Below are 14,093 nucleotides of genomic sequence, written 5' to 3' on the forward strand. Positions count from 1 at the left end.
CCAAAAAAAACTAATCCGCAAGAGAAGCAAGAGATGGAGTCCTTTTAGAAAGAAGCCGTAGCCTTAGCGAACTAGATCTAACTATGAAATTAACATTCTATGAAATATAGAAGTACTTTTAAATATGAATTCAGCAGTACTAAATTCGTATAACATGGATCACAAATTCTTAAGGTGTTTAGGTAATCGTTAGAAAATGAACACAATCTTAAATTTGGTTGTGTGCAAGCTGTTGAAGTTCCGGAAAACCTGTAGCCATCACATAGTCTTCATATTTGCATCTGTACAGCGCAAAACGCTTTTACTAAGGGATGTAGTTTATAATGTAGTTTCTCGCACAAGAAATCTCATCCTGCTATAATGCTTAATTTTATTGGGTGTGTTTGGTTGGTCTCCCAACCTGGCTTTTGGCTTGGTTGGGGTTGTTTGGTTCACAGGCCAGCCCCTGAAGCTAGGCTTCAACTGGCCATTCGTACTCCTAGAGACAGGTCCAGAAAAAAACACAGGGTTGGTCTTTCTTCTAGAGCCAGGCCAGAGCCAGCCCCGTTGCTCCCTTCTCGTTAGTGCCGATCTTTCACTCTGTCACCTTCGCCGAAACTCCGGGAGCCCCTCCCCGTCGAAACTTTGTTGCTCTTCCCCGCTAGACTTCGCGTACCGTGTCACCGCCTCTCTCTCCCTTCCTTCGCATGGGTCGCGCCGTCCGTTTGACCGCCGCCGGCCTCCCTCGTCACTCAGATCCGGCCATGGTGGAGCTTCTGGCGGATGAGAAGGTAGTGGTCCTATTCGGACTTGGGAGGCGTGCCGCGGTGCTCCCAAGTAGCGGTCCACGGTCCGGGCCGGCCGAAAAGAGCGCTTGCGCGGCTGCTCGAGGGGTGTCGTGCGCCTGTGCCTGGCGGGCGCTAGGCGTGGGCGATGCACGCGGGGCGGCATGGGGACGACGGCATATGGCGCGTGGCCTTGCTCGCTCTACAACCGCAGCCGGTGGTGCGAGGCGACGTAGAGCCACGTGAACACGGCAGCCGCGAGCGCAAGGGGGACCTAGACAGCGCCGACGCTACGGCAGCGCTTGGTGCTGGCGAGCTCTGCGTGTGTCCTGCTCGATGCCCATCGATTGTTTGACAAAATGCTTCAATAGAGGTAACCATACCATTTGAGAGAAGAGGTGACTGTATCAAAACAAACTAGCCAACCAAGCACATTCTGAGCCAACCAAGCACATTCTAGGACTAGCCAGGTTAGCGTAGTACATAGAACCAAACAAGTCTATCTTGGCTTAATAAGGCCAGGCTTAGGCTAGCCTGGCTTAGTTTTGCTAGCCAGACTTGGATTGAAAACGAACCAAACACACTCATTAAGGTTGAAGCATAATAACAATTGACAGCACACGTCTCACGTACACAGGCGACACACAGCAGACAAGAGACAACGGATCGTAAAGAAAACGACGCGTTCACTGCATCATGATCATAGAAAGTGGTGATACACTCACTACAAAACTTACAGCTAAACTACGGGCTGAGTTTACATCTCATATTTACTCCTGAAACTCTTTGCCCCCTAGATTATCTCCATACCCTTTTACCCTAATACCTAATCTTTACAATTTTCCACCTAAGGAGCGGGCTGTCTTTTCTCAAAGCCATGGCTGTACTTGGCCACCGTTGTTAGAAAGAATGGAAATGTACCATGAAAAAACAAAAGAAAGAATGGAGTTAGCATCAGTGTTAGCAACTCTTTACAGCAGTCAGAAGTTAGCACTGGACCCTGATGGCCGACATGTTTAAAAAAAGAAGTCGGCATTCTCCAGTGAGACCTGTAATAAGAAACTAGTTAGTAACTCGGAGAAAACGATTTCGATGTATTGGTAACGAGAAGAGATGTGAGCACAAAATACCGCAGAGGGTGTCCTGTAAAGTTTCTTTGATGCGATAGCGCTGCACCCGACGGATGCACGTCCATCCACGAAACTTCCCTTGCCCAGAAATGCATCTAACGGTCATCCATTTGCCTCACGAGCAGGTCAGAAGCACAGCACAATAGCTGGCCATTCGGGATATCACCCAACGTCTCTTCCTCGTCTGCTTGCAGATCTTGTCCTCTCTAATGTTTGTTTAGCTTGCCGGCTTGGATTTGATGGTTTAGAGTCCTGCGAACAGTATTTTAAAAAACATAAATATAATGAGCTTATGAAGTTTACCAAAACTGCAAAATATACTAAGGACAATACATTTTTGCTAGTCAATTGTGTGTTTTTGGCCTTCTCTGCTTCTGCCTCTTTTTCAGCCCTTTTCTTCTCAAGCTCAGCTTGCTTCAGGTTCTCCTCATGTGCTTTTCGAAATGTTGTTACAAATGTTAAGAGGGTAGAGATTACTGCAGAAAAATAGTCACAACGGGGTAAGGAGATGCAGCGATCAAATATTTACTTGAACCAGCTAAATAATTTAGGCCGAGCTTGTTCAAATACACAACACATCTGCTACCTTGTTCAAAGGGGCAACGAACAGGATCCTCACCAAAATACTTAATCAGTGCGTCGGCCTTTTTACCCTGGAACCAACTTTAAAATTCAACCAACTAGAAATGAATGGCATACTGCATGTGTACTATGAGCCCAAAAAAGAGAAACAGCATACCACTTCAGAAAACAATGAAGATAACAACTGCACATCAGCTCCAGCATTGTCGGTGAACTCTTTCAGTTTCTACACAGTGCAGATAATGCCAGTTTAGAAGCAATTGAGATACTGAGACACTTAATTAATGTCAGTTTCAGCATCTAAGATAGATTAAACTGCATATAGCTTTCTTTAGAACAAGCACACACAAAAAAAGGGTTATCTGCATGGAATAGTCACATGGATGAGAATGTATTTTAGCTTGTTTGTTGTGTTTTGAACTTGTTGGCTTGCCCAGTTAAAATTAGTGAAAGCCTATCTGAGGCTCTGAGCAGTCCATGCAGCAGAGGGAATTCTTCAAACAACTAGGTCAAAAAGGACACAATAGTCTAGAAAAAAGGCTTTCATTTGCGCAAATGCCAGGTTTTGTTTTTCACTAAAACTTACTAGGACTTTGAACAGACATCAATTCTTCTACAAAACTAGGAATTGAAAATCGAGATTATTGTGTCCTGACCTCACGAAAAATTTCGGATACTGGACCATCCCTTTCTGAAGCATCATACTCAAGCTGAACTTTTTCCAGCCCTTTACTAACTGCTTGCATTTCCTCAGCCAACATTTTTAGTTGTATCTGTTCAACATAAACAGTTAGAAGAAAGTACACATTGCAAAGACCTGTTACGTTTTACACGATCTAGTAGTATATGAAGGGGAAACTCAAACCTTTGATGCAGCATCTAAGCTAACAAGATCCACATAGAAGTTTAAAAGCTGTGGAGATCGTGCAGCAAGTACCTGATACCAAGAAATTGTCAGTGTATACGTGTGTGAAACGTAATGTGAAAATCACTTCATATTATAGTAAATCAGACACAATCAAATTGTAAGCTATACCAGTTCAAGAACATAGCAAGAACATCTAATTTGTCAAAGTTAAGAAATTCATGAAAACATAGTCAGTGTGTCAGACAGTACTTGTCAAAGTTATGCAATTTCCAATGCTGTTAAACTATTGGATGAATTCATGAATCTAATTCGATTCTGGAGTGGTAGAAATTGTTAAGCATTTTATGTGTATAACAATAAGGGATCAAACAGCAGTGCTTATTGCCAAGTTGCAGTTCCAGTCCTAATTCTCATACCAAATGTCACTAGCTGTTTTGCAATTTACCAACTTTTTTTTTCTTAAACATGCAGGAGAACTGCACGTCATTATATCAAGAAGAAGGGCGAAAGTCCAAGCGGACAAACAAAAAGTGCAAAACACACAAAAACAAAAAGGAAAGGCACACACCTGTGAACCACGGCAACGCACTCCACAATACACAACAACACACAGCCTCACGAAGCGACTACGACACTATGTTGGCGACTACCACACTATGTTGACGAAGACGTCAAGGCCATAAGTTGCTAAGCCCTTTCACTCCAGCCATACACCATAATTTGGATTCATCTTTAATGTTTCACAAAATGGAATGGGAGCCTGCAAAAGTGCCCTCAAACACGCACCCATTCCTTTGTTTTCAAATTTATTTACCAACAATCAACCATTTGGATTTCCACCTGTGACTCTAATGCCCAGTCTATCCCATCGAATCAATATGATCTTGTTTTACATCTGTGACTCTGTCCATCCAATGAGAAGGTTGGCATGCGATCAATACAGTATACTAGTATAGCACTATAAGATAACAGCAGGAACAGGCCAATGGAGGGAACTGTATGATTTCTTGGGCACGTGTACAATGGCCACTTGGGGGTTTGGGAATACACAACCCTAAAATTTCAGGTTGGGCCCTGTGAATCCATTGACTTTGGTTGGAAAAAAAACGAAGCCACTCGGTCTTGGTCTAGGCTGCCAATCTATGTCCCAAAGAATGCTCAAGTTCTGTTCAATATTGCTGTCAAGACAATCATCGGCAATAGTATGTCAACCAAATTCTGGGCTGATAGGTGGCTGCCAGACAAGAGAGTTGCTGAATTGGCGCCCAACTTATTTCAATTGATCCCTAAAAGAACTGTGAAGACGCACACAATAGGTCAAGCGCTGAATAAAAGCAGCTCGGTGGCTGATTAAAAGGTGCTCTTTCTGTCCAAGTGTTCACAGAATATCTACTCATTTGGGATCTGTTGGACGGGATGACCTTGCAACATGAGGTTGCTGATCAATATCTGTAGAAATCGACCACTTCGGGTTCCTATAGCAGCAAGTCAACTATGCTGTTTTTTTTCCCAGGGGATCATCAAGTTTGCTCCCTGAAGAAAAGTTTGGAAATGTTGGGTTCCTCTATAATGCAAATTTTTTTGTTTGGTGCTCTCAACAACAGATGATGGATAACACCTCGCCAAAAGAGGCCTCCCCCACCCGGCAACCTGCCCCTTCTGCGACCAGGCCGAAGAAAATAACCAACACATCCTCACCTCCTGTGTTTACGAGGCAGGTCTGGAACCTTGATCCTTCCAGAAATTAAAACTTTATGCAGTAAGGATCCAGAATCTACTAGTCGCTTCTATGGCTGGTGGTATCATACTTTAAGAAGTGTTCCGAAGGACTTAATTCCCCAATATCTTGTTGCTTGGGAGCTCTAGAAGCACAGGAACACTTGTGTTTTTGAGGGAGCTCGCCCAGATGTTCAGACCCTCTTATACAACGTGGCTGAGGAGGGCAGTTTGTGGTGCATGGCTGGTGCTACAGCCCTCCAGGAGCTCCTCATAAGGTCTCTCTCCCCTGGGTCCAGTTAGGTTGTGAAGATCGCACTCGTCTCCCTTGTTTAAAAGCTAGTAAGGCAGGGTGTGTGTTGGGTTTTTGTAGGGAGAGACCTCTTGACGCCTCCCCCGTTTTTTCATACATTTTGTACGGTTTATTTCTCATTCTTAATGAAATGACACAGTTCTCCTGTGTTGTTTGAGAAGAAAACAAAAGGCAGATATTCAGTGCAATTGTAAAACAGGCTCCAGCAGTGCACAAACACAGCATACACACAACCCCATAGTCTCACGGTCCTAATAAATAAAAAGGCTTTGTTTAAGATTAGAAAATTGTTTCCAACCCATCTTCTCATTAAGTTTTATCCACTCTGACAAGGATCCCACAGAACTAGTCAGGACACATGTTGCTTGCTGACCCACTAACTCGCCAAACGTTCACAAATTTCAATTTTGTGATCCTAATTGAACAAATAAAAGAATGCAGAACATGGGTTCCATTTAGAGTCAAACAAGTAACTGGGAACCGAATGACCATCATAACAAAATGTACTATATATACATGGACATGTGAGTACTCAAGTTTCAACAAAAGGTGAATCATACCTTACAGAGGTAGTGCATTAGTGTCATCTTATTATTTGTTGCCCGGGTATCTGTAAGTTTTAGAAGACTGTCCAACCGGAAGCCAACCGCAGCACCTGTAAGCAAATATAGCCACGAAGCTGAGAAGTAGCCTGACAACACAAATAGTATTTAATCATAGAAATTCAAAGGATTCTCTAACTAGCAAGAACCTAATATTTCAAACTTTTTGGTGTATTAAGCAGATTAAATGTCCAACTGCATTCCATAAGGCACTACAAAGAATTTGCTGGAACAACTACCTATCCAATATAGCACTCAGTGTTTGAGCCTAGACAGTGGTCTCAAGATTCTGTGTAAGACTCAAGGTTTGAAAAAATTAATAAGCATGGATTGAAATGTTGTTCAGTAATGAAATGCAATCTGATCACAGAACATCTGATGATCTTTATGCAAAATACAGTTCATCGCATATTGAGTTTCGAATCTATTCACTTTCAGACAAGAACATTGATTGTAGACAATGGTGACAATACAGGTTCAAACTGAAACATTGTACACCTACTGATCGAGTAGAAGATGGAGAATATGCGACTATGTAACATAACATTATGCCATGACATCTTAAGTTCAGAAGAGATAGAGCTATTGTTTTCAAACTACAGAACAATCCTACTTGAGTCTGGCATTTATCATGTCAAGTTAAAGTAGTACTCTGCTGTAAACAAATTTAATCAAAGCACATGCAACATAGAATTTTTGTTTTTCAAAAGAACATGCATAATAGAGATAAAGCGACAGTGTCAAACAACACTATTACTCAGGCCTTGTTTAGATCCAAAACATTTTTGGATTCTGACACTGTAGCACTTTCGTTTGTATTTGGCAATTATTGTCCAACCATGGACTAATTAGGCTCAAAAGATTACTCTCGCGATTTCCAACCTCACTGTGCAATTAGTTATTTTTTTAATTCATATTTAATGCTTCATGCATGTGCCGCAAGATTTGATATGACAGGGAATCTTGAAAAGTTTTTGAATTTTAGGGGAAACTAAACAAGGCCTCATTATAGTTTCTACCTAATCTTATCTGTACAAATAAAAACTTACATGATCTTATTATCAATCAAACTATTGACAAAATGGACGACAAACACAATAAGCAATTTATTGTTACCTCTAGCAGTTCCCTGATTCAGAGTATTCCCAAGGAGAAGGATTTTCTTCATTATTTCTTTCAACTTGAGAGAAGTTCGGATCTAATAAAGGAGAATTCTACTTAATACATAAAAATGCAAACCAATTGGAGTTTAATATGACTGAATGACTGATTATTAACATACCTCATTACAAGAAGAGTCTATAATATTTAAACTTCTTCTAAGATCAGCTACTTGTGAACCAAACTGAATTTTGAAAGAAAATACCCGCAGTTTCGACTCCATTCTAGGCACTTTCATCAATTCTAGGAAGAACTGCAAAAGAAGAACAATTGTCTCTTGTAAACACACCTAAACATGTACTCTTATCTAACTTGCATAAAGCTATGTATAACTTTACATTTTTCCAAAAAAAAAATATAGTCATTACCTGTTCACATTTCCCAAGATTTTGTTTGTCTCCTGTGTAATTCTGTTAAAAAAAGTAAGAAGGTAAATTTTACAAAATGACGTCACCATTCTAGTAAAACAACAATCTCGTATTGTGCACCTTGAGAAGTTCCATTTCTTCTTTCGTAGGACAGAACTTTATGAGATTCTCCACTTGATCAACATCCAAGGTGGATTGATCCAAGGCAAGAGCTGCACTCTGGAGAAATCAACCATTGGCAACATGTCAGAAATTATAAAATAATGAGAAACCTTATCTTATGTACCGTCCTCATTCTTACCACCAAATCCGAGAGTGGCATCTTAACTTTTGTCAGCATGATCTCTGTGTTGTTTGCCCTCCTCAACTCAATCTATTCACATTTTAAGTGTCAGAATAGACAAGATCTCAAAGAAAAATGGTGAAATTATTAAACAAATGAAACTTTGCACCATAGTTTTATAATTTAAAAAGGACAAAAACATTTTGGGTATAAGTAGAGTCACCAAAAACTCTGAATTAGAGATGTATTAGTAGTTCACCATGTTCAATTACAAGGCATCTAATTCGATGTTGAATATTAATGTTTATTAATGTTGTCTATGGATCTAAATAACAACCAAAGTTTGAGTTGTCAGAATTACAAATCATAGTAGAATATTTAGGACCAAAACTGAAAAAAATGTTGGCTCATGAAATAATAGAACACATTTAACATACTCATACTTCAAAAGAGTGAATTGTTAACAATACTTACTAGGTGCACTTTTTCTGGTTTTGATCCAAGCGATTTTCTACGTTCAGATTTTGAGCTGTCGTCAGACTTTGGAACAGCTGCAGGAAAAAGGCTCTCAAGTTCTGATATATCGAACTCTGAAACACTGCAGGAAAAAGTTAACACTGTTAAGTAATGTCGAAAGCAAAAATAAACAAACATCTGCATGAGTTAATTGCACTGATCATAAATGTTCTACACGACTATGCTTTGTATGATAAAGAAAAATACCTCTGCGAGTCATCGTTGCGCTGCAATTCTTCCCACAGACTACCTTGAAGGGCCCTTGTCACTTTGACCCAGTGCAATGGCTTCAACGTTGACTTGCGTGAGGCAGCAGCCCCATAAGCTGATCCCAGAGGGCGTACAGCCCCACGTCCTCTGCCTAAGGATGGATTACTTCCTGGTGGTGGCGGTACACCTGGTGCTCTAGGTGGAGCTGGCGCACCTGGTGCACGTCCACCAGGTGGTGGAGGTGGAGGAGGGCCACCAAGACGTCCTCCAGGTGCAGGAGGTGGTGGAGGTCCTCTTCCACCACCTCCAGGCGGGGGTGGGGGAGGTGGAGCTCCTGGTCGCGCTCCTGGAGGAGGCGGTGGTGGTGGAGCTCCTGGCCGTGAACCTGGAGGAGGAGGTGGTGGTGGAGCTCCTGGCCGTGCGCCTGGAGGAGGAGGTGGAGGTGGAGCACTTGCACCTGGAGGGGGTGGAGGAGGTGGAGGTCCAGAGCGAGCACCTGGAGGGGGCGGAGGTGGTGGTGGACCTGCACGTGAAACAGGAGGTGGGGGTGGGGGTGCTCCTCGGCTCGGGGGAGGAGGTGGGGGTGGGGGTGCTCCTCGGCCAGGGGGAGGAGGTGGGGGTGGGGGTGCTCCTCGGCCAGGAGGAGGAGGTGGGGGTGGGGGTGCTCCTCGGCCAGGGGGGGGAGGGGGCGGGGGTGAGGGTGCTCCTCGGCCAGGAGGAGGGGGAGGGGGAGGTGGTGCTGCTGAACGTGCCATAGGAGGAGGTGGTGGTGGTGGTGGCGGCGGTGGAGGTGGAGGTGGTGAAGGAGCAGAATGTGACATTGGTGGTGGTGGTGGTGGTGGTGGTGGCGGCGGCGGCGGTGGCGGAGGAGCACTTGATCGTGTCATGGTGAATGGTGGCGGTGGAGGTGGTGGCGGTGGAGCAATTGCATTGCTATTTAGCCTTGGAGGTGGAGGTGGAGGTGGAGGTGGGGGTGGGGGTGGAGGTATGGTAATGCCACTACCAGTTATCCTTGGAGGAGGTGGTGGAGGTGGAGGTGGAGTATTTCCACCTACACCTGACCTCGGGGGTGGAGGTGGGGGAGGAGGGGGAGGGGGAGGGGCAAAGGCCTGTTTCTGTGCTCCTGACGACCTAGGTGGAGAGGCACCTCCAGGTGGAGGTGAGGGTGCTCCTTGGCCAGTAGAACTTGAAGAATAGTTGGTTGGAGGTGGAGGAGGTGGAGAAACCTGGCTTCTTGATGCAATTTGTGCACCTGGTAACAAGGATTGTTGTCGAGGCGACGGAGCAGACGGTGCAGATGTTGTTTCTCGTGTCAAGTTGCTGCCATATGGTTGTTTCAGTGATAATAAAGGTGCATCATTCACAACACTGATTTTACCATCTGTAGATATGGATCGAATAGCCAGTGCAGCTGGTGAACTGTAGTATCTAGATGGAGGGTGAGATGGCCTATGAACAGAGGTAGCATCAGATTCCCTTTGTGGTGAGATCCATCTGCGTATAGTTTTTGGTTTGCCAAGCTTTGGTTGCTCTTCCGTCTTTACATTGCCTATTGCCATCTTCTTCAATACTGATGACACAGCTTTATCAGGGATTTGCCCTCGATCGTCACTTTCAAGCCTCGGACTCCTTGCCCTAGCTACTGTTCGACTTTGAGGAAGAGCTATACCAAAATCCTGTTTGTCGCCAAGCCCCTCTTGCTTGGCTTTTATCTCAGTTGCTGGCAAGACAACAATTCTGTCATGGACTGAGGTTTTCTTTGTAGGTATGGTTTCCTCAAGGCAAGATTCTAATCTACACCCATCCAATTTGCCATTGGTTGTATCAGAAGGTTTAGCGGTTTGAATCTTGCCATTGTTTTTGCCCAGTGAGTTCCTATTCTCAATAATTGGTTTGTCTATCTTAGCCGCAATGCTCTTTTCATTGACAACGTTTTTTACTTCCTGTACAGTATTACCATTGACAACTATAGTTTTCTCTTCATAGATCACTAGCTCGTTGTCCATACTTATTGTGTTCTCAGTGATAATCTTGATATCACCGTTTTGCAACCCTTCATTTTTCGTAGTTCTCAAGTGGGTATCCCCATCTGTACGTGACAAACTTCTAGGAGACCCAAAAGCACTGTAGTCCAAATCCGGGTATTCTGAGATTTTTGTTTGTTCATCAGCCTGGCATTGAATTTCATCACTGACACTTGGATCAACTGACGTGACTAAAGTTTGTGCAATTACACCTTTTGTGTCCTCCTGACAGGTAGATCCAGACTTGTGTCCCTCTGAATCAACAGATGTAGCAACCACCTGTATATCATGCACATCGTTGTTCTCTTGGCAATTAGTGTTGCTTAGTTTAGCATCTGCAAGAACTTCACGGGGCTGCTGCAAACCTTCTTGGTTCTCAAAACTTGAGATAGGTGCACTTGCCCTTCTCTCATTCATGCTACCTAAATTCTGAGAGACAACAATCTTCACACCCTCATCAAATTGTTGCTTCTCTAGGCTGCTCATTTCTTCAGTTGCCGCCCCACCATCAAATTCTGCACTGCCATCTAATGATATTCCACTATCAGTTGACTGAGTTTCTGGGTCTTTTCTAGCATCATGCCAATCCTCCTCTGCTTCATAGAACTCCTCTCCTACTGAAGCAACATCGGTCTCATCGCCATCATCAGCTACCTCCTCAACAGTAGCAGCAGGCTTGAATGAATCAGGGTCCGAAAAGTGTACCTGGTTCAAAAATTGAGCTATATTTAAGATTTTTTTTTGAGAAAATGATATATTTAAGATTTCTTGGTGCATAGATAAAGAGAAAGAAAATAAAAGGCATATAGGAAGAGGTGAGTGTAGTACCTCAGCTCGGAAGTCCCTTGGGAACTGATTATTCACATTCCAAGCAACATCAATATCATCACGATTCAGTCCAAGGATGTTTGATTGAACGAATGCAGTGTTGAACATGATCTGGAACATTGTTTCCTTGTGCTCCATATTATCGCCAATATGGATGAATTCAAGTACCACATCTCCATGAACACGGCAGAACGCACTTAATTTTATAGGGACTTCTGCCTGCATCGCAACCATGTCAATAGATTTTGGATTTGGAATTTGGATATAAACATACAAGTAATTTAGGAGACAGTCACCTGTCCATAACGCTGAAGATGCTTCTTTGTTTTTGGCATCTCGTAAAGGACCTTTGCACTCTTGTTACCAGGACTTGAGTCTTGCCCATGTACACGCAAATATGGCCTACAACCACCATCTGCATCAAACCGTGGAACAACATGGAGAACTACCGAATCCAAGATGAGGGGTCTGCTAATAGGAGGCCATTCAGAACCACCTCCTTGTCTTGTTATATAGTGCAAATATCTCAAATGTGAAGGCTGAGGATTCAAGGGAAAGAACTGTTGTATAAAGTCCCTTCGAGCCTGCTTGTAGACCATATCTAGTGTCTTCTGCTCACCAGTGTATGTTTTGCGATACAAAAGCAGTCCAGCCAACATGAATGCAAGCACTGGCCAGCCCCCTCTCTCACAATGCATCAAAAGCATGTTATGCTGTCCTTCCACTGATAGCCAATTTTCACACGATTTCAAGAAATGATGGATCATCTCAAGCTGAAGCAATGGACATCCTTCATACTGTTGTGGGTAGTCCATTACTGTCATGTCATACTCAGATAATATATCTGAAATCCGGCTTCTTTTGTCCCCAGACCAGAAATTGGATACCATAAATGATGCATCTGGAAAAAATTCCTGCAACTGCGCAACAATGCCACTCAAGTAATCCCGGTACTCATCTTCACCCATGGAATCAGTTGAGAAGCAACAGTCAAACACTGAAAAGGCATACATAGACATTTGCACAATCAGATACATATCATTGCATTAGTCACCTAGTATTAACCAAATCAAAAGGTATGTAAGCACATCAGGCTAGTAGCACCTCATTTAACAATTGCAAATATCCTAAACTTTCAAATTTCCACACAATTCAAGTATTTGGTTCACTTTATTTCAATGGATAATTGCACCATTATAGTTCACACGATTCAACAAATGAATTTGTGGCCAGAGTGGGAGTGGAGATGAACATGCCAATTTAGGACAAATGCAGTGAAACCCGAAGCTTCCTAAAGAGCAAACCTCCAGAAACACCATCAAATTCAAAGGAGTAGTAAAGCGATTAAAGCCAAATGCAGCTAAATTAAGACTGCTACCACGGCTCCAAACCCACAAACACACCAAATGGATGACCCAGAATCCAATTCAAAATATCCTAAATCTAACTGGTTATTGTCAGCACTCCTGCTTCCAACTGCGCCGAATTCCAGCTCAATTAAACTAATATATATGAAAAAACACTTCACGAAAATTCCAAACCCCCAAAACCAAGCGGGAGCGCAAAATACTCCGCAGAACATGAAGCATCCCCGCGAAACTCACACCCGCACGAACCAGAGTGGCGAGCATTATACCGTAGACGCGCTCAGAGATCTCGAGCAGCCGATCCGGGGTCTTCTTGAGGAAGAACTTGCGGAAGAGCGCCATCCTCCCCTTCCTCCTCCCCCTCGCCCTCCTCCGCGTCCGCTCCCGCCGCCTCTCCGGCGGCGCCCGCCGAGCTGCTGTGTCTCCTCAGGCGGCCACCGATCGGCTCCGACCGGGGCGCCAAAGGCATGAGGGGGACGCGCCCGCCGCCACCGGCGAGCTCCGGGGCGGCGCCGCCGGGGATCTCGGGATCCGCAGCTCCACCTAGGGCTCCGCCGAGGAGCGCAGCAGCAGCAGCGAGGAGCCGGTGGTGGGGGATGGATGGGTGGGCGTGGGAGCCCGGGAGGCGGTCGAGGTCGAGGCACCGTGGGATTGGGACGCCTCTTCCTCTACTTACTGCTGCCTTCTTCTCCTCGCTTTGCTTTAACTCTTCCCCTCTCTTCCTTTCCTTTATTTTTTTTCCCTTTTCCTGCTGCTTCTGGCTATCGTTTCCCGAGTTTTTACAGCTACTACTTGGGTTTTTCTAGTCGTTTTTTGTATTTTCGCGTGCGGGTTTTACTTGCCCGCTGCGGTGAACGTTTTGGTCTGTGCTGCCTTTTTTTTTCCTTTTTTGATGACGAGGCTGCTGTGCTGCCTTGACAGCGGTGAAGGCCGTGCGCTTCGCGACGCTCGTTTCCTCCCTCATGTTCCACTGTCGGCAGGGACCCACGTCACTCTGGACCCACATGTCCGTGACTCCGTCTGTGTCGGGTGTGAACGGGATGGTGTGCGGGGAGAACGGGGCGTAATGCCTTGGCGGCTGTGTCGGTACGGGCGTCTCAAGATTTTCCCTTCCGGGCGACGGGAACGGGATCTTCACTCTCTCTCTCACCTGGGAGGGAGGCTCCTATGTTCGCGGTAACTTTGGTTAAATAGTAATTATATATTTTAAAATTTTAATCACCCTAGTTGCTGTTTTGGGGAGGGTCACCGGATCACGTGCTGGCGGTCAATTTGTTTCCCCCTCGGGAATTTTAGCACAGTGGCATGTCTGTCCACGGCTGTCATGAGCTCAGAGTTTTTTTTTTTTTTGGCATGCATGT

At 44.4% G+C, this 14,093-nt stretch overlaps 1 protein-coding gene across 2 annotated transcripts; it reads right to left on the minus strand.

Moving 5' to 3' along the window:
- On the minus strand, positions 1,336 to 13,475 carry LOC8060628 (formin-like protein 5). Of its 2 annotated transcripts, XM_021453102.1 has the most exons (18): positions 13,002 to 13,473; positions 11,662 to 12,362; positions 11,366 to 11,584; positions 8,511 to 11,242; positions 8,262 to 8,385; positions 7,806 to 7,877; positions 7,625 to 7,723; positions 7,505 to 7,546; positions 7,258 to 7,389; positions 7,092 to 7,173; positions 5,934 to 6,028; positions 3,342 to 3,413; positions 3,133 to 3,249; positions 2,634 to 2,702; positions 2,481 to 2,547; positions 2,228 to 2,370; positions 1,895 to 2,146; positions 1,439 to 1,813 (listed from the first exon to the last, which is right to left on the minus strand). In XM_021453102.1, the coding sequence occupies exons 1-17, from the start codon at positions 13,072 to 13,074 to the stop codon at positions 2,057 to 2,059; spliced, it is 4,929 nt and encodes a 1,642-aa protein (XP_021308777.1). In that variant the 5' UTR covers positions 13,075 to 13,473; the 3' UTR covers positions 1,439 to 1,813; positions 1,895 to 2,056. The 2 variants fall into 2 exon arrangements, with proteins under 2 accessions (XP_021308776.1, XP_021308777.1); XM_021453101.1 differs by having other exon boundaries at positions 1,336 to 1,813; positions 1,895 to 2,370; positions 13,002 to 13,475.

Source organism: Sorghum bicolor, chromosome 2, assembly GCF_000003195.3.
Source record: "Sorghum bicolor cultivar BTx623 chromosome 2, Sorghum_bicolor_NCBIv3, whole genome shotgun sequence".
NCBI classification, from domain to species: Eukaryota; Viridiplantae; Streptophyta; class Magnoliopsida; order Poales; family Poaceae; genus Sorghum; species Sorghum bicolor.

What these genes read in the sequence shown, in the direction of transcription:
- LOC8060628 (XM_021453101.1), bottom strand. Translation starts at nt 13,074, where the DNA reads ATGGCGCTCTTCCGCAAGTTCTTCCTCAAGAAGACCCCGGATCGGCTG. An exon ending in AAGAAATGGAACTTCTCAAG is followed by an intron (nt 7,547 to 7,624) that starts GTGCACAATACG and finishes TTTTTTTAACAG; the next exon opens with AATTACACAGGAGACAAACA. An exon ending in GAATCAGGGAACTGCTAGAG is followed by an intron (nt 6,029 to 7,091) that starts GTAACAATAAAT and finishes ATTTGCTTACAG; the next exon opens with GTGCTGCGGTTGGCTTCCGG.